Raw genomic sequence first — 24552 nt, forward strand, 5'->3', positions numbered from 1 at the left:
ATCTATCCTGTCTAATCATCAAAACCATAAATCACAAGTTCATTTTTACACAAAAAGTCCATAAGGGGTTTCCAGTCACCAATGAATGTAGATATTGTCTATTCTCTAATCAAAGTAAAACTTCAAATGGTTTTTAATATGCCTAAAATATATATATAAAAAGTGTTTACCTGGCTGTGAAAACACCATAATGCAAGTATGTAGAGGTATCAGCGAAAAGGCCCTTTCTCAAATTCCACACTCTTTTGCCATGATGGATAGATGCAACGAAATAAATGTTTAAAATAGCTGTTTATTTATCCCATCATTTTACTACTTTATGAGACAAGTTTAACAAAATACCAAGTATCTAATTAAAAAAACGAACACATTAAAAAAAGCTAAATGTGCCAGTTTTACTGAAGCAGCCTAACAACACAAAGGCATAAACAAAATTAATCACCGCAAATTGAAATGGCTGGGAGAATAAACGATTATTTACTGGGGAGGCCCAAAAGCTCTTTGTGATATCAAGCAAGCCTTTTTAGAAAATATTTTATTATTAGTACAGCAACCATCAAAAACATCCTTCTAGCATCTTCAAATGAAAGGAAAGTCCAGAGGATGAAGATGATACAGGGAATGAGCAGGCACTGCGGAGGCTTGTAGCATTTAAGATCACTTGCTCCCAGATCCCCAAAGTTCAGGCATGTGGGCTGTCAACAGCAGCCCTGGGTGGGTTGTTATTAATGGGCTAACAAGAATCTATCTCTTTCCACTCAAGCCTGTGGTTATGCCCTACAATTAAAATAGAGAGCTACCTGTTAAATATTAGTAGGAAATGCAGGGGGAGCAGAAGTATACCTACTCAGAACTACTATCCCACTTAACCCAGTCAAGTGTGGTTTATTCAACAAACCACGATTCAACAAACTATGCTTTTCAGCGCATTGCGAGAAACCAGGCAGCTGGGGTAGAGGGTAAAGAATTTTTTTTTTCTCCAAAATGAGCCCTAAGACTGAAAAACTTGTTGACTTTGCGGACCTTCTCCTCGGTCAGAGCAGAAATATTAGAAAAAGCGAACCCTCCCTCTGCTTAAGACTCGAGAGCACTTGTTGCTTCTCCCCTCGGCCCGGTGCCCCGGAGAATGACTTTCGAGTTTCTCTCCTGGGAAAACCGAGGCGGGGGGCTACCAGATCTGGCCTGCAAAGCCCCAGGCCACCGCTAGACGGCACTAAAGAGATAGCAAAAGCTTTTGGCCATCTGGTGCTGCCCGCAGCATTGCAGCCCAGATTTAGCAGCCATAAAGACACCCTACTTTGGTTTTTAAAAAAAAAAGAGGGAAGAGGAAAGCTAAACGAAGCACGAAGCCAGCTGCCTCTGCCTCGCCTTCCTCGCTATAGTTTCACAGGCGTGAATCAGAAGAGCAGATGCGAAGAGACACCGCAAGAGGAAAGGAAGGTACTACCGTAAACCTCGCGCGTTGCCTGCGGCGCATGCGCTCGTCGTGGCTCAGCTTCCCGGTAGCTGCGGGGCAGCTTGGCGAGTGTCGCGCCCCTGGCGCGTTTGCAAAAACTGCAGGAGGCGAGGAGACGCGTGAGGGTTGTCTTCGTTTGAAAGACGCGCCGAAGGAGCCCCCGCCCCCTCCTCCTCTCCCCTCCCCTCCCTGCCCCGCCTCGCGAAGCGGTCCCCCGGCTTTCGGGCTGCCCTGCGCTAAGCTCGTTCCGACGATTCGCTTTCCTGCAAGCGATCGGGAAGGGATATCTTGCGAGGGACTGGCGGCTCCCTCCATTCCGCTTCGGTGACTTCCTGCAGAAAGAAAGTGTTGGCCTCTTTCCTCCTATCTTGTTACGAATGTAAGTGGAGAAATAACGGGAGCGTCTGTATCTTGCGTATTTTCCACAAAGGGAAAAGAGCGGAGGAGGGAGGGAGAATTCGTTGGTTGCAGTTTGGGAAATAAACAGCTGACGCGTCAGTCGCTTCCGGGTTGGCTAAAGTGCGGAGCGGAGGGGGCTTGCGTGGAGAATCCTGAGCTCCAGGAGCAATGTGCTTGGAATGGGGTGCATTCCCGGGGCTTTGCGAGGTTGCAGAACTTCTGTGTATCTCTCCCAATTGAGAAAAGGTAGAATCGTGATTAGTAGTTTGCCCAGAAATTTCGAGAAGGATATATACTTATTTTCATTATATGATTTTTTTCTGGAGCTGCTTTCCTTTATATCCAAGCAAAATATGCTGAGACTGTATTATATGAGCTGCCGTATGAAATACACTATGATTCTAACGCAAGCCTTACATATTATCAATATAGTAACTTTCTAAAGGGAAAAAAAAAAACCCTGCAAGGTTTTTTGTGATTTCCTGATGCACTAGTGCATTCCAGAGTTAAGGGCATCTCATAAATTTCCCCTTCAAATAGTTACATGAGACTTAAGCTTTCCCAGGGGCTTAATTGTTTAATATGCTGATAAGTTTTATTAGTGCTATTCTGTACAGTATTTCTGGATTGTGAATGTGCTGAGAAATTGGTCACTTCTGGCTGTGCTGTTCCTCCTGACTTAAACATTCAGAGACCTCCATAGTATTGGTCCTCTGTTTCTGTTATCTCTGTAAGGATATTTCTAGCCCTTTTATATTCATACTGTATATTTATATAATTTGTTTTTGTCTATCCCTTTTACAGTAAGGAAAATCATTGTGATCTATATTAGCAATTAAGATGCTGGAGAGATTCAATTGTGTTAAAGAGCCTTGTATTTATCTATGATTGTAATACTTTTCAGAATGTAGCTTGAAGCTGTGAGAATGATGCATTGATACTTATGGGTTCCTGTTTGCCTGTAAGTCGTGTTAGCAACCTTGCTTTTATTTCAGATGATTCTGTAAACATGCAGCAAATATAAGGAACAAAATTAAGCCTCAAAACAGATTGGGAAAAATATAATTAATTCAGTTAGTTCAAGGTAAGTATTAAGGGCACTTCCTCTGAGAGAGGGACATTGTTAAAAGGTTCTTGTATTGCAGAAGAGTGAAATTGCTAGAAGTCAGGCAGGAAGTCCTCAGACCAGGGAAAACGACCTGATCTAGAATCCCCCATTATCAAACCCTTCTCCTTCCATCCATTTGAGAGTGTAACCAGAATCATTTCTGAAAATTGTGGCATTGTGGAAGAATCCCTACTTTTTTTTGTGGGGGAGGGGGAATAAACATATGCTGCTTACCAAAATGAATGTCCTTGAATGTATCATTTGTAATCGATCGTACACAGGTGTACTTTGTGACAAATTCATTAAGGGGTCATACGTGGCACTACTTTGCCTTGGCAAAACTTCCAGTTAGAAGTAATCAGTTTCCTTCTGTGAGTCTTCAGTGAACCTCCAGTAAGGAAGGGCATGAAGCTGCTTGTTTCCTAGTCTGGATCAAGATGAAGAAGAGAGGGGCCAACACAGCAGGTTTAGAAGGAGAGGATACAGTACTTAACATTTACCCAAACCGTATCAAAATTTGGCTCCTTTTTTGCCAATTTTTTCCCCCACCTGTGAGTTTTGTGCAGTAGTCTATAACATCCACTTATTTTGGCTATCTTGTACACTTTTTCCCACCAGATGGGGTAGGGCTAGGGTTAGGGTCATGGTTATTGATCAGTGGTTGACAGTTACCTTTGCAAATGTGTGTGCCTGTACTGTAATCACAAGGATATTGCACCAATTGATCATGTCTGTGGTGGGCAAAAACTTTCCAGGCATGAGATTTTAAGACTAGTGGTGAGCAAAAAAGAAAGAAGAGCCCAACATTCAGCAGAGAGTGACATGCAGCAATTCCCAAGGACAGAGATATCTGTGTTCCTCTTATGAGCTTGGCAGCGCTCTCCAGTTTCAAGAGCTGCAGCTTGGATTTATTACTTACATACTTAATACTGTAGATAGCATTTTCTATAAGTTTTGACATTGCACATTTTGAATCTGCAGTTTCCTTAAAAAGCAATCCTTTTCTTCCAGACTCAAAAATGATATATTTTATAAGGGTAATATATACATTTTAGATGTATGCCTTGAATTTCCAGTTTTCATTTTTATCTCTTGTGAAAATTGATGGTAAATCTATGCATTTATTTTAATTCTTTTCCCCTCCCTCTTTTGGGCTACCTCTCTAGTAACACATTGGGACAGTCCTATGATCATCATGACACCCACCACAGATGAACTTTATTCATATTTGAATAGGGTTTGATTTTCTTCTTTTCCAGAGAATTCCATGAGGCCATTTTAAATGGCAGATAAAATAACAGCATATTCGTAACTCCAGCAAAGTTATGATGGATGTAGGGAAGTGGCCTATATTTACATTGCTTTCACCTCAAGAAATTGCAACTATCCGAAAAGCATGTGTATTTGGAACATCTGCCAATGAAGCTATATACATCACCCACAATGATGAGGTAAGATTATAGCACTTCCTTGGGTGTGTGCACTTTCTCTGCTTTCCAAACATTGTTTCCTGACACTTTCCAAACATTGGATATCCAGTGGGTAATATAAAAATAGCTAGCTTTTGCTTTAGGTTTGCAACTGTATTTCTGTGCAATTAATCAGATTTTAAAACATAAATCTCAGAGTTTAAAGAAGATGAATATTACAATTTCTTTGTTACAGACTAAAATTAATGATTGTGACCAATAGTTTTGTTTAGTTTCTACGAAAAATACAACTGGGCATAGAGTGCTTTCCACTGAGCAAATATGAATGGCTTTTCCTGCCTCAGAAAACAGGACTTTATAAAACAGGTAGCCACAAGTAGGACTCACTTCTTACTTTGCCTCTTTTCCCTTTCAAATATCCTGTATACAATTACAAAACAAAGATTCTGTAACTCCAGAACAAAACCTTCATTTTGGGGGAAGGCTGTCCTGCGCTTGTTTCTTTGTGGAGGGTTTCATCAGTGCACAGCCAGTGGGAATCCATTCTGAATCTGAAGCCATGGGCAGTAAATGCAGTGAATTCTTCCCATGAAGTCCAGTTGAGATTGTTGTTCTTTCTTTGCTGCACATCTCTGTTTCTGCATTTTTTACAAAGTACTGTAGCCCATAGCTGGGACACGCCAGGAGGATATCAGGGTGGGAAAGGTTGCTGTGTGATTTCTAGTTTTGGATTTCCTATCTGTGTAGTTTTCTCACATAGATGATCAGTGCCTTGGATCTGCAGATGGTCTAATATCTTTACATTTGGGAGATTAACCTGATGCCTTCTATCTCTGACTTTTTGGGTGTCCAAGGATTGCACGCGGAAGAATTGATTTCTGCCATTGCCAGTCAGCAGAGGTCTAGCAGGAAATCACAGGACAAATCTGCTGTGTTTTGGAGTGGGATTGAAAGACACTCAGAGAGCTGAGCTGCTTTCTGCAAAAGTCCTAAGGTGGTGATGGTCCCTTAGAAAAAGAATGAGGAGCAATGTGGATTTAAGTGTGAGCCTCTGTTTAATGCTTGACCTGTGACATGGTGGTTTCTCATTTAGAGATGGGATGGGGAGAAAACTAGCTTATTCTAAGCAGCTTGTTTCCAGGCATCTATGCAGTTGGTGCAGACTGGAGGTCTAGAGAAAGATGGGCTTTGAACAAGGGAGGCTGATTCAGAGCACTTAAAAAGGTATGCATGCACGGAGGGACTATAAAGGTGGAAGCTATACTCTGTTCAGGTAGACAGCTGGAGAACTCAGAACTACTGGAAAATTAATGACTTGGTAGAAGCTTGTCTGTTTAGTTTACCAGCTAAAAAAATATGCAACAACATGCCCTGCCTATCACTAAATATTGTATCTTATTGATATGAGCTAATCACCATAATTAAATGACTATTTATATTGTCACTGTGATAGCAATACTGATGATGATGTCTTGCATATTTTTTTCAAACAGCATGCACTGATGTTCCTACATTAGGTAGTAAGGGAAAAAACCCTCAAATTTTACATTGTTTGTATTGTGGTTAGAAATCTATATTCAGATCGTTTGAATGTACTCATCATTTTAGACTACCTTATTTCCTTAATGTGCAGTCATATACACAACTAAAATACAATAGACTAGATGCAAGGAAGTATGAAGGGTGTGGGAGGAGGACATTCTGTTTTAGTACCAGAAGTTCATCCAAGTAAAAATAGAGGGAAGGAGCGCAGAATACATAGATCACTGTGGAAAGTCCAGTTTTATTAGGGCCGTCTAAGACATTTTGCTTGCTTGAAAGAAAGGGCAAGAGACAGTCTCAGTCTGAAACAAGGATGTATCTTGGGCTGGCTGACTTTTGCATTGCTATGGAGAACGGGCAAGGGCACGCAGCTTTTTCCGTGCTGAAAGACCCCTTTAACTTTTGAGTGGTGGGCCAGGTATTGCATATGAAAAAGGAGTGGGACAAAAGGAAGTTTGATTTAGTTTTCTTTTATTTAGATGTAATAATTCAGTACAGTTAATATGATTGTTTTTTTAAATAGAAAAAGAATTTCCCCTTTCACATTAAAGATTACAGTTTTTTTAACAACTTAGGATATTTCTTTGAAAACAAGTTTGGAGATTGTTTTGGCCAAAGCCTCATATTGCACGTCTTTGTTGTCCACCACCATATTTGATGTCAGCCCTTCAAGGTGGCCAAGTCAGGAAGGAGACTGCTCAAGAATGGCTGGAACTCTACTTTATTGAGATAGACGATGGCAACAGAATCTTGAAAGCCTGGTTGTGTTTGCTTTTCCCTCCCTCTTATACCCAAAAGAGTTAAGGCAGAGTCCGTTTAAGTTTCTTTCAAATGTTCTCAGGCTTAAAGCATGTTTTGCTAACTGTTTCATTCCTTCTCCAAGGTCATCTACAGCTGATAAGAGCAAGTTACCTTACGTGTTAGAGTACAAACCACGTAGGACACATTTCTGTCCTCTAACAGATGGAAATGTCTGTGTGGGGATTGTTATTACTACCCTCATCAGGTGTTAGATGAAATGATATGTTGGCCACTCCTGCATACATTGAGGACAATGTGAGAAGTTCTGACTGGTTTTAAAGTAGAAAGCAGCCAGAACATGTCCTTTCTGCAAGCTGGAATAAATAAAGTAAAATCTAAAATTAGATCATAGCTACCTTAAAATAAGTAATTATCCGGGTGTTACAAGTCTTTGAAGATTAAGAAAAGTACTTCAGACAATATGTATTTTGCTATGTGAAAATGTAGAGAAGTAGTTAAGTAAACAGAGAAATAAAGATTAAATCGGAGATTTGGTGGCAACCCCAATTCAGTTAAATTAAAACCTCACTCATGTACAGTTCGCTGGATGGCAAAGGTTATTGGGGTCTCTGTTATGCCAAAGGGTAGTAGTATTTTTCCATGCATAGTGTCCAGTATTGAGCTGATCCTATTATAAGTATGTTGCAATTACAATGGAGGAAGTGACCTCTTAGTACAAGTTTTTTTTAAAGCTTCATTAGCAACGAAATGCTTTAGATGGAAGGTTTAGTCTTTAAACAGATCCATCAAGGAATTGTGTTTTTTTTCAAAATCAGCTTCATATGCTTTTAACATATTGGATGAGTTCACTCAATCCATTGCCATTTACTACTTCAGATAAATACAATTTATGTAGGCTGAGCTCAACTCCTGATGGGCATATCCATGTAGATTTGTTTGGCAAGAGTTTCCTCCTCCCCCTTCCCCCCCATAGCCTTGGTATTCCTCCTGGTCTCCCTTTCAGCTATGAAGCAGGTCTGATATGCTGAGGCTTTTGAGATCAGCCGATTGAACTGATGCTGCCACTTACCTTTATTTATTACAGTACAATCTTGTTTTAACATATTAATTGTGGGAAGGGGTGTCCATTATTCACAAATCTCCATTAAATATGAAAGTAGCTCATCACTGTGGTTTACATCATTTGTATAATGATGGTATTAAGCAAATGATCTGTAATATGTTTATGTCATCTCAGTGTATATCATTTGTGTTATGATGTCATCAGGCAAATGATGGAAATGCCATGGAAATTTAATCCCTTGTGTGCAAATGTGCTAGATTGTTATTAGTTTTCTAGACATCTGCATACCAGATTTTATGATGTTATACTTCATACAGTATACAATTGTCCATAACTTATCGGCCATTGATAACGCATTGTGTACTTTGACCTTCAGTATGTTATTTACTTTTTCCAAACCAACTCATTTCAGATAAGCTTTGACATTAAGTCATTAAGTCTGCAATTCTTCATCAAATAATTTTTTGAAGGAATTTTATCTTAGTGTTCTCTTTCTCTAGGTATCATCTGAACTATCCCCCTCTTTATTGTAATATCTGTGATTTAGACTTTATTATAAACTAAAAAGGACTAAAGGTAGTCCTCAGTTAACGACTGTCCTATTTAGTGACCATTCAGTTACAACAGTGCTGAAAAAGTACCTTTATGACCGGTCCTCAAACTTACAACCATTGCACTGTCCCCATGGTCACATGATCACCATCTGGGCACTTTGCAACCAGTACACATTTACGACTGTCACAGCATCCCACAGTTGTGTAGATCGCCATTTGCAAGCTTCACAGCCGGCTTCTGACAAGCAAAGTCAATGGAGAAGCTGTCAATGAAATCACAAGTCACAGTCATGTGATGTCTCACTTAATGACTGCAGTGATTCGCTTAACAACTGTGGGGAAAAGTGACATTGTAAGTGTGGTGCAGTCGTGATGTCTCACTTAACAACTGCATTGCTTAGTGATGGAGTTGCCAGTCCCAAATGTAGTAGTTAAGTGAGGACTATCTGTACTATTAAACAGGTTTAGTTTTCTGTCCTTTGGCATTGTTTGGAGAGCAATTAGGAGCAATCTCTCAGTAGCCCTCCCAACAATTCTAAGAAAGTTAAAACTATTATCTTAAAATCTTTGCTAACTAGTAGAACTTTTTGGAAGTTAATGACAATTATCAGACAAAACCATTTCATCCTGAAATTATAGAGTAAAACAAGAACATTGACAGACCCTGGGTTTGATAGGAGGATCATAAACATTCAGAACCTGTTGTGTCACTATACTGTCAATGGATCTATCCACTGCTATTGAGAGTAAAACAGAGAAAAGGTGAATTGGTTGTTTGAAGCATTTTCAGCTTGAAACAGTTTCAAGCCCAAGACACCTCCAAACAGCCTGCCTGAATTTGAAATAACGTGTAGACTCCTAATCCTGATTCATCTTCTATCCACCCCTTATTCCATATTTATTAAATCTCAGCTTCACTGTAAACCAAATCTTTCATACACTGCAAACTCAATTTAGGTTTTTTTTAAGTGCCATAAATGAACATATCCATGTAAGCTGATCGATTTTGGCTTTTTCCAGGTTTTTGTATTTGGACTAAACTGCAGTAACTGTCTGGGAACTGGAGATAATCAGAGTACTATTATACCAAAGAAACTTGAAAGTTTATGTGGAAAGAGGATTTGCAGTCTCAGCTATGGAAGTGGGCCACATGTGATCCTTAGTACAGAAGGTAGGAAACTTCTCCTGAGCAGTGCTAGAGGCTCAGATCTAAGCACGTGACTCTTAGTTAGGGAACTAGAAAATGGGAAAATGGCTGTGGTGGGGGAGTCTGCCTCTGGCTAATTCTCGATGTGAATTAGCCTTTGGAAATGTGATTGCACCTGCAACGTCTTCCCCTGAACTAGGCTGGACAGACCTGTTGCAGCCAGGGACTGTACCTTTTTGGTCAGCTTCTCTCGGCGGCTGAGGGTCATAGGGTGGTGGTGATATAATTATATCTCCAAAAGAGGCAGGAATTGAATGTTCACCCCTTTTTTATTTTTTTAAAACATTATATGATAAAACAATGTTCATTCCTTGTGTCAGCCTAGAAGTTTAAAAACCTAGAAGTTAGGTTTTTAAAGCTAAAGTAGGTGCATGTTTGAGCCTGTTGAAGGTTTAATTTACCATCATGCCTGACAACATATGCTCATCTGTTCCTTAGTCAACTGATAAATTGTATCCCATCAAGTTGCTGTCGACTCTTAGCAACCAAGTAGATAGATTTCTGCGAGATGATGTGTCCCCCACCTGGCTCCAGATCTTCCAACCGTGCACCCACTGTTGTGGTATCTGAGTCCAGCCATCCACCTTTCTGCTGGTCATCCTCTTTTCCTCTTTCTTTCCATCTTTCCCAGCATTATAGACTTTGCAAGAGAGTCAGGTCTTTGCATAATGATGTTCCTTGGTTAAAAGAGCTTTAATGTTTAACACGGGTAAATGTATGTGATAAGCTTTAAAGATGCAGTGTATATTGTTCATTTACATTCTTCACAGTAGAAAGAATGCATATGAGTTTAATCTTAGCTAACTGCTGATCTCATTCATTTCACTTTTTGCCAGTAAAGTAATGCCAATTTATTGAAGTTCTCCAATACCACTGCCTTATCCTCCCCATAAAACCAGTCATTAGAGGAATAATAATAATAATAATAATAATAATAATAATAATAATAATAATGTTGTATTAAGATGCAGTAACCTTGTTTTGTCTGAGAGGGTGTAAAAATGTTACCCAATTGCACATTTTACTGTCATTATTTTTGTTTTGGGGTAGATGGCGAAGTTTATGCCTGGGGACATAATGGATACAGTCAACTTGGGAATGGGACCACCAACCAGGGTGTGACACCTATTCAGGTTTCTACCAATTTGCTCGTTAAAAAAGTAGCTGAAGTAGCTTGTGGTTCCCATCATTCTCTTGCATTATCATCTGATGGAGATGTAAGTTCTCCCTTTCCAACTAGGTATTCAGATTTTTGTTGTTAAGAATCTACTTTTATTTTGTAAATGTCTGAAAATTGTCCTTGAAGGGAGTGTATTAATGCTGCATTAATCTGTGTTTTCTTAGTGAAACATTTCAGATTTTATCTTAACCGATAAATGTTTTATGAAATGCAATTCATATGTTTACAGAGGAAATAAGCCTTCTCTGTAAGTCTTATTTCACAGGGGCTTTATAATTCATGCAAATATGCAGTGGTAATGATAAAAAGGGAAGATTTCAAAATTTCATGTAAAAAAAAAGAGGTTGAATGGGCTTCACTAATTGATTCAGAGCCCAGCTGAGCCAGTGGCCCGTTTTGTTTCAGTCCAAATCAGAGACTTCCTGATTCAAAATTGGGATAATGACACTTGAATCTCCCATTGCAAATTCTAAGTGACTGTAATTTCTAAGTTTTTCAGCTAGATAGAATGAGTTTCATAGATACACGACACCCTTCTTAGTATGAAAATGGCCAGTTTCAGAGAAATACATGCAGAAGTTTGGAACTTGGCTCCTTTAAATTGTGTGGGTATGGGTTTAAGGAAAGTGCCTGACCTGTTTGCTCTGGGATAGCGTTTGCAGGCGTTGTTGTCTCTTCTGTGGGAATGAGCCTGTAAGATTTCAAACCGAGGGGGGGTGCTAGGGTTGGTTGGTTTTGACCAAAGGGGGTAATTAATGTCTCTTTTCAAGGCTTGGAAGTTTACAGTTCGCTTTGAGGACATCAGATATCAAAGCTTTGAAAATTGACTGGCATGGAAATGATATAACCTTTTCCAAGGAGAGAGTTTTTGATATGTACATCCCGTTGCTAGTTTACCTTTGAACATTGGTCATGAGTTGAGGGCTGTTGTTTCTGACCTGCCTTTCCTTCCTTCCTTCCTTCCTTCCTTCCTTCCTTCCTTCCTTCCTTCCTTCCTTCCTTCCTTCCTTCCTTCCTTCCTTCCTTCCTTCTCCATGAACTCACCGTGGTGTAGCACGTTCTCATATTTTCTTCCTCCTCCTCCTCCTCCTCCTCTAGTAATGAGGATTGGACCACCCAACAGCCGATGAGCACGTAGGGTTGCCCTGTCTGATTTTTTCTTAGAGGAAGAGTTAGGAAGAAGACAGAGAGAGCCCTCGTGTTGCCGTAAGCATGCTTGGGGCTTTTCTTAAGGTAGGACCCAGTGGTCCGTCTCTTCCTCTGTGCACCGCTCTGCCTGGGATTCTTTTTTTCCCTTTGAGAATTACAGAAAAGACGTGATGGGTAGAGAGCAACCCACATGTCATGCGTAGGCCCTACTTTAGAATGAAGGGAAGGCAGAGGAGGAAGATGGTGTTGTCCGCCCTCTTCCAGTGAATGTTGCAAGCTGAGAAAAGTGCAATGGGATGCTGGGGGCAGGCAAATGGTTCAAACCTGACGGCTGCCTTTTCCTTTATCTGGTGAATCTGGGCAATTCCTTCATTCAGGTTTCATCTTGTGAAACTGTATTTAAACTATGTCTGTCTTTGGAAGAAAAATGGGATCCCTCTTGACTCCCGCTTCCTGCAGAAAAATGTTTGCTTTCTAACTGTCACTTGACCTGAAGGTTTGCCCTGAAGCATCCTGTTCTTTGTGAGCTGAGTGTGTTAGAAGAGGCTCCTGCTTCAGTGGCTTTTTGTTGCCAGCAGTTGGAATGTTAATCACAGCAGCACACTTAAGGATACAGTATTGTAAATGGCCATTTCCTTGGGGTCTGTGCCTTGTAAAACGAGGTGCTTTGGTGACTGTACTGTTAAACAGTACATGCTTTGGGGAGATGTTTCTGCTTGTGAAGTAAGTTTGTGGGACGCTTCCTTGGTGTCTCTCCATCTTCTTCCTTTGTTAAAAGGTATATGCCTGGGGCTACAACAACTGTGGACAAGTTGGGTCAGGATCAACTGCAAATCAGCCAACTCCTCGCAGAGTCTCCAACTGTTTACAGGCCAAGGTAGCAGTTAGCATTGCCTGCGGTCAGACGTCTTCCATTGTTGTCATAGATAATGGAGAGGTGAGCATCCAGTGGTCTTGCACATTTGCCTCTGCTGCTGCAGAAGGAAGTGTTCCTAGATAAGCTTTTCATAGAGGATGTACCACAAAGTCTTGTTTAGTTATGGGATTTTTAAAAAACCTCATCCACTTGTTCTGCAGGTCAGGGTTAAATTTTACCTTCTTGCACAAGGATGTTTTCTTCACTGACTAGAACTTGGTTCTGAAGAAAATTCTGGAGCGTTCTCTGACGGTAGTGAAAACGGCGTATATTGGTGAAGTGGGAAGCAATTTTCAGTCGATTTTCCCTCCCTTGCATCCTTTTTGATTCTCTGAAGAATATGAACTGGCACAGAATTTATGAATTAGCTGAACCTTCAACAATTTTCAAATTAAATTTAGAAAAATGCTTAAAAAGAGAGAACATTTTTCAAATAAAATACCAAAGTTTGCTTCATAAAAATTATGAGAAGTTTTAAAACATCAAAAGTCTACCCCTTTTCAGAAAGAAAAACTTCTGTCTCAAAGCCTTGCATTTCAGCCTGTTGTGTGAGAAGGTCCAGTATATTTGAAATGAGCCAAAAGAATAAAATAGAAATGTGGGACGTGGGAAGATTGGGTGAGGAGCTGCAGAATGAAGGCAAATCTTGATCCTGCTCTTCTTCTGGAGTCTGGCTCAGCTCAAAGGAAAAATTACCTTTTTGTTCTTCTCTTTAAACATACGCCCAGTTAAAATAGTTTCAGAAGTAGATACCGGCAATTCAGAGAAATTCTCTGAAATTCTGCGTCCTCAGTAATATCTGGGAGAAAATTGCTAATCCTCAGCCAGCAAGGCCTTTGGATTTGTACCTCTCATCATTCTTTATCCTACAGTTTTATTATCCAAAGGTGCGAAGGCTGTTTTTCAAGTACAGGCCTGAGGTGTTCTAATCTCCATTCAAGGAGTGTTGGTACCAGATCTAGGATTTAGAGACGATATGCTCAAACTAGTGTGAATGCAACAGGTTTTACTGGGCATAAATTAGGAAAGTTACAAACTGTGTCCCTTCAGTTTGTCAGGAACCCTCAGAATGACAGCAGACAAGCCACCCTGGAGCTGGCTGGGAGCTGCCTAGCATCTTCCTGGGTCTTCAGGCCTCAAAGTATATGGAATCTTTTGCCACCTTTTAATATTTTTTTCAAGGAGAATAAACAATAGAACGCCTGGAGATAACTTAGTGGCATATCTTATCCGGACTCAATCATAACTTAGCTGACCTACTACCTAAGGTATTTTATGCAAGACGTTGTCTCTGGGGTACAACACCTGGAGATGGCCTGGTGACACATCTTGTCAATAGCAAGTAGCCTTCCCCAAAGGTATTTTAAGTGAGGTATTGTCTCTAGTGTGCCAGTATTCATCCTCCCCTCTGCAGGTGTTGGACTAGGGAGCTCATGCTATTCTGTTTATCTTAATTGTTACTATTGGTGATACAGATAAAAGGCTCAGAAGTGGGAGTGACTGCATACAAGGTGCAAAAACGCTCAAAAGCAAGAGTGATTACATACAGATTTAAATAACTTGTTAAGCACAGTAACCCTTTGTAACCATAGGTACAGAATATCAATCTTATATGTGCAAATAGAAAGCAGACCACATTGTTACACCTGCACACTATATCTTCTGTGGCAGAGAGAACTATTGATCCAATCCTTCTGTTTCACAGGAAGTTCAAACATTCCTCCTTGCTACAGCACCCCAAAAATAGATTTGTAAAATACAGTAAACGTTTTCCAGCTACGTTAAAAAAAAATTGATACTGAATTAAGATTTCCCCTATGAAATAGTGCGAGTATTTACGAACATAGGAAGTGAGAAAGGAAGTAATTTAACACACACTTTGTTTAAGATCAGGTTCCTTTCTGTGCATTGTACCTTAAGTTTTTGAGCTTCTGCTAGTTCATCAACTTCTTTTCTCCCGGAACAGTAGCTCTTTGGGTACAAACAATGCATATGGTTAATTCGACCTCCTCCTTATTCAAGGTATATGGCTGGGGTTACAATGGCAATGGACAACTGGGTCTGGGAAATAATGGCAATCAGTTAACTCCATGCCGAGTGGCAGCACTTCAAGGTGTGTGTGTAATGCAGGTGAGTATAGAGATACAGTGTTTTGTGTTACTTGAATGGTTGTTAGGAAATTGCCCCAAGTCTCAGGAAGACAAACTCTTCCAATTCTAGTTTTTTTAATAAGTGGATATTAAAAAATGGGAGAACAATCTTGGGATATTTGGAGCAGATCAAATGAAAAGTTTCCCAATGGCCTGAGCAAGAACAGGCATGGCCAATTCAATAGTCCCCTGGTCTTTATGTTTTCCCCGTGATGCTCTATGATATAAGAAATCTTGCCCTCCTCTTGAGTTCATTATGGGTGGCCATGGTGGATTTCTACAGTTTAAGCATGCCATTTCTGACCCAGGGACATCTGGACAAGAACTGAGAGGCACCAGCAGTGGTAATACCGTAGATTGGTCAGTGCTGTTGCCTGGCTTAATGGACCAGCAGAATAGTTGCTGTCCAAGGCATTTTGAATATGCATAATATATAATACGTATCTGAAGTGCAAAGTCAGAGCTGTGGTATATGGTATTCAGTGTGCACGTGTTTGAGTATTCTGTGTTTTAGCTTTTCCAGCATGTTCGATTGTCATGGCCTCAGTAATAGCAGGCATTAGCAAGAATGAATGAGAACGATGCTTCAGACCTCCCGTGAACACACCATCTCTCTGCTCCTCATTAAAGCAGCCCACATTTTTTCCAGACTTCTGGAATGGGCCTGTAAAAAGATGCTGCTACCTAAAGGAATCCACCCATTAAAAGGAAGGTGACTCATAAAGCATCAGCATCCTTTTTTCAGTCTCATCTGGGAGCCTGGAAAAGATTGGGCTTGTTTCATGAAGAGCAGAAAGGCACTATGCTTGCCTGAGGTCATTTTTTCCCCCTAATAATTGTGTGCACGGCCCTAGCACGGATATAGATTTTGGATTAAAGAATTACTGATGAGCTTTTAGAGACTAGCCAATTGCTACCTAAGTATGGTACAAAACGGCAAATAATAACTGAAGCTTTTATGCCCCATATAAGGGTTTCTCTTCTAGTGTATAAAGCATGCAGCCTGTATTACGTTTCAGTGATAAAGAGCTTTCACTGCTATCTTGGAGTGGTATGTATACTAACTCCTGCCTTCTTTGCACACTTATTTACAGATTGTCTGTGGCTATGCACACACGCTAGCACTAACAGATGAGGGTTCACTATATGCCTGGGGAGCAAACACTTACGGGCAGTTGGGGACTGGCAACAAAAGCAACCATCTCAGCCCAGTGCAAATCATGATGGAAAAGGAGAGGTAAATGCCACTGCAGCTAATGCTTGGTGAGCTGGGAACAGGGTTGTATCCCACGCCTTCTGTTCATGGCTCTGGAAAACAGATTTGTGCACGCAATTTGCTCTGAGGGCTCAGAGGTTCAGGGGAAATAATCCAACATGTAGCACAAAAAACCTCTTCTGGATTTCTTTCCTGTTTATTAACAGAGAAAGGCAAGTCCCTTAGTTTTGTTTTTAGATGTGTGAAGCACTTTATGCAGTATTCTGTTAGGCAGTTAACGCACAATGCCTTCCTCCCACACCTTCCTCCCTTCTCTGCTTCAGCTAAACAGGAGTAGGAATGTGGCAGTGATTTATCACTAATTGTGTCCATATATCTAAAGTAACGGTTTCTTTGCATGTAATGCAAAGCTGAAGCTAATGGCTGTTTAAGTGTATAGCTTTTCCTACAACCCCCTTCCTGCTTAGAGTTGAGCAAGGGTATTAATAATGCTGGCTGGCATTTTCTCTTTGGCTGCCAGCACCTGATTTCCTTTGCCCCAAGGCCACCCCTCCCTTGCCGCAACCCACCCAGGGATGTTTCAGGAGTCTTGGCCCAGGTACTCCTGGAAAGGACATACCTTCAGCATTTCCAAGTTCCTGGAATCACCAGCCATCATTCCTTCCTCATCAAAACTATCCTCAGGTCTCACCAGCTTTCTTCTTTCTTGTGAGAAAAGTTTGTTATCTCCTAGGTTATTTATCAGAGAAAAAGCAAAGCTGCCTTGTGCTTCTTGGGTGACTCTGGGAGGCTCACAACAATCAAACAAAGAGATTGCAATCAAATCAATAAAAGATAAAAATAACAGATGGCAAGTGCGATGAAGCAGGGGCCTCTTAGTTTCTCATTTCATACCCCACAGGCCCAAAGGTACATGGGGCCACAATCCTTACCATCAGCCACCAGTTACCTAAACTGCAGACAGATGGGTGGGGAAATGATTTTTTAAAATATCTGAAGACTTTAAAGAAAATTTACATTAAAGATTAGAAGCAATTGAGGCACTAACTCAGAACTGGTGCCTGAGGTGATTTTGTGGACTCTTTGTAAGATCTTCCATTAGCACAAGCACCTTGTAAGGTGAAACCTTCTCTGAATATGAAGAGGGAAGGGCTAAGATGGCAGAGGAGAAGCAGCTCCTTAACTGAGCTCACAACCTTCCTGCCTACAAGAGCTCACAGATCTGTTACCTGTTCTGTTCTGCTCTGTTCTGCTTTATTTTAATTTATCTTATCTTTATTTTACTCTTTTATCTGCATTTTTTTTACTCAGTAAGTATACTATCTATGGGAGGTACCTAACTTTAAAGACTCTATATTGAACTTTGGAACAAAGTGATAGTGGAAGTAAAATCAGCCACAAAATGGCCAGCCAGCCTCAGAACAACAGGACGAATGTGAAGTCTCTGCAGCTGAATGCTTGTGGTCTGGTTTTGCCCTTGTGTAGAGTCATCGAGATTGCCGCTTGCCATTCTACTCACACGTCTGCTGCCAAGACACAGAGCGGCTTAGTGTACATGTGGGGTCAGTGTCGGGGGCAGTCAGTGGTCCTGCCGCATGTTACCCACTTTTCCTGCACCGATGATGTGTTTGCTTGCTTCTCTACTCCTGCTGTGATGTGGCGTCTCCTCTCAGTAGGTGAGGATTTGTATCACTTCATGCCAAATGCAGAACTGAAAATTTCTCATCCTCATGGATGCTTGTGTGGGAGGGTCCTGTTACGGGCTGTCAGAATGCCCTTGGGAGACAAGAGGAAGAGCCATAGCCTAGACAGCAGACTGATGAACAAAACCCGAGCCACAACCAGGAATGTAGTTTGAGAAAGTGCCTCAGAATTAACCCCCCTAGTTTTCCGGAACGTAAAGGCCGGGGGTAGGGGTGGAGGTGGAAGCAGTTTCAGACTTGCAAGGTTCTGTTGCTGTAACCTTACAATAAAGGCGTTGGTTCTCATGGTTTTGGTTTCCAGTCTGGACTACCTCGAAGGGTTGACAAGGCCTTGGGCAGTGACTGCAAAAAGATGAAAATAAATTAATAAATAAAAATAAAGAGAGCTTATTTTGGGTGCTCTTGGACAGATGTGAGAGATGGGTATAGGTCATGACTTGTCTGGATTTGATCTATATGCAGGTATATTGCATATAATTTTTTACGTTTTTGAGTTTTTATACATTTGTGATCAGGAAATAATGTCCACAGCATACACATCAGATCGTTCAGTTTGTGGAGCTGGGATATGGTGAATTTAACCCAGTGGAGGTGCATAGATGAGCAGAAGACAAGCAGAGAAATGGAACTGAAGCATTCTGTGGAAGAGTCAAAAGGGTTTTCAAATGCTGCTGCCTGTTCCTGTACAGGCAGTTGGAAGACTACAGGGGAATGGTGTAATTAATGACAAACCTGATTTATCTACCTAAATACTGAAACACAGTTTAAAAAAAAATGTACCATGGCATCTGATGAGAATTGTCATACCCAAAATATTAAGTGTATTGGTTGTGTTAGAATTTAAGGTGCTGCAGTATTCTGCTTTTTGCTGTAACACAACAGCATGACTACCCTTCTAGAACCAGAGTTGTTTCTTGTTGCAGATGTGCCCAGTTCTGACATCTGGAACAGAACTTTTTGATAAGAATGATGGGATGACATTTCTTTGTGGTGCTGAAATCTAAATGAACTAGTGTCCTGATGAAAAATGTACCATATACATTTTTTGATCTTTGATCAGCTTTTCCCTTTATGGGACACAACCTCCAGTTCAGAAGTGCTCCTGTGAAGTTGATAAACACCTTTGTGTGTAACAACTGTTGAATCTTTGCATGAATTGACTGCTACATTCTTTTGGTGTTGTATTTGTTTTTTACAGAGCATGAGGACTTTTTAACAGTGACAGAGTCTCTGAAGAGAGAATTTGATAGTCCTGAAACATCAGATCTAAAGTTTAGAGTAGATGGAAAATTCATTTATGTACATAAAGCTGTTTTGAAAATCAGGTAATGTTTATAACTCATCATCCAAATGGTAAAGCAAATGTCTAAATTGTCTTACTAATTTAGCGACTGTACTTTACTTTGCCTCCTTAATGAACTTGCCATTTTCTATACCCTTTTTAATTGCCTAATATGGGGTAGATGTTGAAATAAAATAAAATAGATTAATACTTTAATATGTATCCTTAAATTTGATTAAACTGGACAACCTCTCATTTTTGAGGCTACAGTGCTTGTGGAATACTGTAGTAGATATAAAATATGGCTTTAATCTCTTACGTGAAAATAGCTATTAGGAAGAATCAGGATCTTAACTGTTTGCTGTGAGTGTAACTTAAGTAGCACTTTCAAAAGTCATGTAAGTTTTCAGCGCTAAATAACTGACCCAAATTAATATTCATAAAAGTCAAAAATTTAGATGATTGAAGAGTCAGTATGTAGAAAAAAAGGTAAAGGTAGACCAAGCTAAATCCAAAAACGCTAGGGAATTCCTGGAAGGTTGGCATTCAGACAAATCAGCCATCAATAGACACATAGAGAAAAACCATGTTTACACACCATTCAAAAGAGTCAATAAAAAGACTAAGAAGGAAAGAAAAAGACCATCACACCTCCTCTCCAGCAGCCAGCACCCAGATGAACAGGGATTAACACCAGATAAACAATCAAGCAGCAAACAATACCCTAATCAAGGAACTACCAGGGAGAAAGCCACACCCCCACGGAAACTGGCAGGGCAAACTACTGCATATAAACTTGGAACAAATCCTACACTCACTTGCACTGATGATGTTACCTAGGCAGGTAATGAAATGTCTGCAAGCAAATAACAAAGCTCAGAGGGCATCAAGGACTCCACAGAAAAAAGGTAGTATGGAAACTTAAGTTAAAGGTTTAGTCTGTAAGATGCCAAAACTTTTGTTGCATATTATGAAATAGATTATCTTTCCCCAGCCTGATATTCTCCAGATGTGTTGGAACTACAACTTGGCATGATTGAAAGCTAGGGATCTTGGGTATTGAAGTTCAAACTCTGGGAGGATAACAAGTTGGGGAAATAATAGAAAATTGGACTTTAGCAGAAAAGTCCTAGGATTGTTCAAGATGGCAAAAATGCTGCTAGGGAATAAGAACAGAACATTTTGAAGGAGTTATGTGTTGCTTATATTTCTTCTGTTCTTAATGTAATATGCAAAATCAGGAGGAGGCTTTTCATGTTTTTTTCTTGCAGATGTGAGCACTTCCGTACCATGTTCCAGTCCTATTGGAATGAAGACGAGAAGGAAGTGATAGACATAGATCAGTTTTCCTATCCTGTGTATCGTGCTTTTCTTGAGTACCTCTACACTGACAATGTTGACTTGCCACCTGAAGATGCTATAGGTAGTAGTGGAATCTTTGGTAAAATTATGTTGAGAAATTAAGTGTCCAGGATAATTTTTTGTTTTCATTTTTCTCTGGGAGAGGAAGATGGTGGCATCTTACCCAAACCTTAGCAGCTCTTGATGCCTTTACTATCCATATTTACCTTTCAGTTTGCAGTTCTGGTCTATGGCGAACTGATGGGGAAAGAATGTTCAAAAAACCCAGTCTAGGTTCTGGGATATGCTAGGTTAGAAATAACATCTCTTTAAATGGTGAATGCCTATATTGCACCAAAGCTCCATTATTTTGCTAAATTTGTGTCTGGGCATTGCTGATGTATTTGGTTATGTTGTCCCCCAGGAAGCATTACAAGACCGTTTCTCCTGTTTGGGACTCATGAGATGCAGATGTTATTCTATGGCTTCAGGCCCTCCCGCTATGCTTAATTCCCTCCACTGGGAATTAAGATGATTATAGTATATACAGTCTATTAGCTTTAGGAGCTGTCCAGTTTCTGGCACCCAGCAGTTACAGGAAGGGATAAACAGAACATACCAGAAGGGTATATTCAGCCCACTCTCCCTTAAACAGTCAGAGCAGGGTGAGAAGGGACGGTGGACTGTATGTACCATTCTCAGTTTAACAGCTCTTTCTGGTGAGTGAAACTCTGTTTGCCTCTTATGATGTGAAGAGATTTTACTGTTCCAATGCATCTTCTTATACTGTATGACCAGCGTGCTGGAGATTCTACTTTAGTGTCATGGGAATAAGAAAATAGAAAATCTGAATTTCAGGACTTCTGGATTTGGCTACATCATACTGTGAAAACCGATTGAAAAAACTGTGTCAGCATCTCATCAAAAGAGGAATCACGGTGGAGAATGCTTTCTCGTTGCTATCTGCAGCAGTACGCTATGATGCAGAGGTAAATCAGCTGTCACCTAAAGTCTGCTCTCTCCAGTGCACCTTGGGGCATTGCTAGGGAAACAGTGAAGCAGCAGGGGCACAAAATGGCTTCAGGAGGGGCCAGAGGATTGAGGGGAGGTGGAAGTCAGAAGAAGCGGTGCACGTGCGCGTGTATGCATATATACTGGATGAATGCTGTATGTGTGTGTGAGCAGGTGGGAAGTTGGAGTACAGTCCTGGAAGTGTTTGGGTGGCTTATCTTGGGTGAAGTATATATTTGGAGGGTGATCTTGGGTGATAGGAATAAATAACAAAGCATCTTGGAGTGACAGATGGGTTTATTAGCAACTTAAAATCTTCATCAGTTTGGATTCTGTGAATTTTCTGTGTGAGATGAGGACAGACACATGATTTAGCATTTGGGTCTCATGCCCAACTTCTGCCTTAGTTTCTAGCCAAGTTACTTGTACTTTATGACTAGATGGACCTTGTCTCAGCTGCAGTAAAGTTATTCAGGACTAAGGTGCTGAGCCTTGGGCTCTGTGGAATGCAGTCCTGTGCTTACAACAATAACACAAGAGCCGGAGATGTAATTCAGTCCAAACTTGTAACAGTCACGCTACACATCCCCCAGTGAGCATCAAAACTCTCCTGCAGGGCTCACTCCACGGCATCCTGGAGATGCGTATGTACCTCATTGCAGAAGTGCTGTCTTTTTTTCCTTTGTGTTATACACAGTAAGGCCACCAGTGGAGGCCACCACAGTTATCTCCATCCATTACTAAATACTAAGCATTTTAGCGGTGAAAACGAAGAGAGAAGATGCTAGAACAGACACTTCTGCCAAAAGAAATCTTTCCAGTGTTATGGCAAATAGTTCCAAGCTGTCATGAGAAAATTATGTGAAGAGAAGCTTTAGGGGTAATTTATCTGTTAAACAGGGTGGTTTTCCTGCTGCATTAAGAATGTGCAGCAAATTAATTTGTCTCATCATAATACCAGTATTTTATTTTTAATACCAAATGCATTACTTGTTTGTTGATATGTTTTTGTTCAATGCAGATAGTCCACCTTGAAGTCATTTGTAATTCAAAGATAATTGTAATATAATCTGGAAATAACAATAGTTAGAAAGCAATCACTTAATGCCACTATACCTACTTATACCTACTTCAAATTGTATTGCCATATACGTGGAAAAAGTTTTTAAGACACATGAAGTGGAAAGAAGTTATCTATTGATTTGTGGCTAAAACAAGTGGCAGAATGACAGCTGAAAACAACAAATACTGTGTATATTGTCAATGCTTTCCTTCAGCACTGGTAGTATTGAAAGCTTTAACTTAAAAACTTGTTTTGAAGAAGTTTAAAGAAACACTTTTTGTCTTCTGTCTAGGATTTAGAAGAATTCTGCTTTAAGTTTTGTGTTAATCACTTGACTGAAGTCACCCAGACAGCTGCCTTTTGGCAAATGGATGGTTCTCTGCTAAAGGAATTCATTGCTAAAGCCAGTAAATATGGAGCCTTTAAGAACTGAGTGATGTAACTGTTTGTTTTGGATGTTATGGCCACAGCTGATGTGATTTCATGCCTTTTTCTCATATGTCCAGTTAATTATATCACCTGCAGTATAAAAGCACTTGCCCAACAGCTGTACTTTTAGAGGAGTTCCAAATTAAGCAGCAAACACTTTACTTGGACTTTGTTACTCTAGAGAGCTGGATCTATTTACTGTTTTAAGTAACTCTGTGGCGGAGAAAATCAGAAGAATCAATGGAGTGGTTAGAAGTTGCCAAAGATAATGTCAGTGATTGTTCTCTGAATATGGTTTGTTAATCTGTTTGCGACGACATTGTGGTACCTCTTGTTCTTTTGAAGCACTCTCATGGCAATGGGAAGCAAAATAACTTACACGGAATAATGGGAGTGTTGAAAAAAGGAAGCATCCTGTCTGCATATATATGAAGGAAGTTTACATCCCTGTCATTTGAAAAGAACTTGGTCAGTGAAACAATGCTGCGTTCCTGGGTCCACCTATCTAGGAATAAGCCTCACTGAATTCAGTGGGATGTAATAGATTTGCACTGTAAGTATACTGAGATATACAATTTTAACTCTGAAATGTTGAAGAACCAACTAGTCTTTCATAAACAAACTGGAATTATTGTTTCTGTACTTCCTTTGATGTATATAGCTGGTCATCTTTGGAGAAGAATTAAATGTTGCCCTATTTTGCGGACTTCGATTGTTCAAAGCTGATGACTGTTGGAAATCTGTTTTGTATTGCAATTATATATAAACTATGTAATAAAAATGGGTGTCTGCCTATTGTGAGTTCTAAATTTATCTATTAAAATTGTGCATAAAATCACCTTTATATGAGGACTGTGGTATTCTGAGTGAGACTGAAAGGGTTGTTCTGGGCTGCTGCTTTTCACACGCACAGAGTGGGAATGAAGATAGTTAATTATTTGTGTAGCATTTCTGGAAAAAAGTGAATAAATGGGAAAAGCCTTTAATGAAATCTATTGGAATATTTGCTATTAGAGAAGTTTGCTTTCAAATTTGGTATCTGGCAAGAGTTATGCTTTCCTCTTTCTCCTTGGAGTGGCTGATGCTTGACTCTGACTTGAGGGCTGTTAATTTACTTTTGGATTACTAAATTCAGTTCTTGCATGAATAAGCTTGCTGTCAAGGATGGATCAGGGTTTCTTCCCACATTCCTCTTACCTTGCCAGGATCAGGTGAGCTGGAAGGATCCTTAAACATAAAGACCTGTCCTGTGCTGCCTCAGCACATCTGTTGCCACAGATTTTAGAAGATCACCCTGTTTAAAAACCTGTACTGTATTGGAATTAGCTCTTCTGTTTCTAAGGCCATTATCTGCCTCTTTTGTAATCTAAAGCTGTTACTTCTTCTTATGCTCTTGTGCACAGTGGAGAACAAAATGGCTCTTTTAGTACCTAATATGGTGATCACACAGCCTCTTCATCTCTGGTTAGTCATACCCAAGAGATGTAATACTTCCTTATTTGCAGGAGGAAATCTGTATTGCTGTACCACTTCTGTTACTGTTGTCCTTCTCTGAACTTACCCTGATTTGTTCATCTTAAAACTGCAGTGT

General features: G+C 40.2%; 1 protein-coding gene across 3 annotated transcripts; it reads left to right on the forward strand.

The window, feature by feature from the left end:
• Window positions 1-1640: 1640 nt before the first annotated feature.
• On the forward strand, window positions 1641-23796 carry RCBTB1 (RCC1 and BTB domain containing protein 1). Of its 3 annotated transcripts, none has more exons than XM_063317777.1 (12): window positions 1641-1835; window positions 4223-4414; window positions 9335-9485; window positions 10572-10738; window positions 12629-12787; window positions 14789-14896; window positions 16011-16153; window positions 17618-17808; window positions 19034-19160; window positions 20389-20540; window positions 21317-21447; window positions 22825-23796. In XM_063317777.1, the coding sequence occupies exons 2-12, from the start codon at window positions 4289-4291 to the stop codon at window positions 22963-22965; spliced, it is 1596 nt and encodes a 531-aa protein (XP_063173847.1). In that variant the 5' UTR covers window positions 1641-1835; window positions 4223-4288; the 3' UTR covers window positions 22966-23796. The 3 variants fall into 3 exon arrangements, with proteins under 3 accessions (XP_063173847.1, XP_063173846.1, XP_063173848.1); XM_063317776.1 differs by having other exon boundaries at window positions 1641-1780; XM_063317778.1 differs by lacking the exons at window positions 1641-1835; window positions 4223-4414; window positions 9335-9485; ... (1 more) ...; window positions 12629-12787; window positions 14789-14896 and adding an exon at window positions 15583-15713.
• Window positions 23797-24552: the final 756 nt, after the last annotated feature.

This window comes from Candoia aspera, chromosome 1 (genome assembly GCF_035149785.1).
Source record: "Candoia aspera isolate rCanAsp1 chromosome 1, rCanAsp1.hap2, whole genome shotgun sequence".
Taxonomy (NCBI): domain Eukaryota; kingdom Metazoa; phylum Chordata; class Lepidosauria; order Squamata; family Boidae; genus Candoia; species Candoia aspera.

Bases quoted from the DNA above. Each gene is read 5' to 3' on its own strand.
- RCBTB1 (XM_063317777.1), top strand. From the start codon at position 4,289: ATGATGGATGTAGGGAAGTGGCCTATATTTACATTGCTTTCACCTCAA. The intron at 4,415-9,334 runs GTAAGATTATAG...GGCTTTTTCCAG, and splicing joins ACATCACCCACAATGATGAG to GTTTTTGTATTTGGACTAAA. The intron at 16,154-17,617 runs GTAAATGCCACT...GCCCTTGTGTAG, and splicing joins ATCATGATGGAAAAGGAGAG to AGTCATCGAGATTGCCGCTT.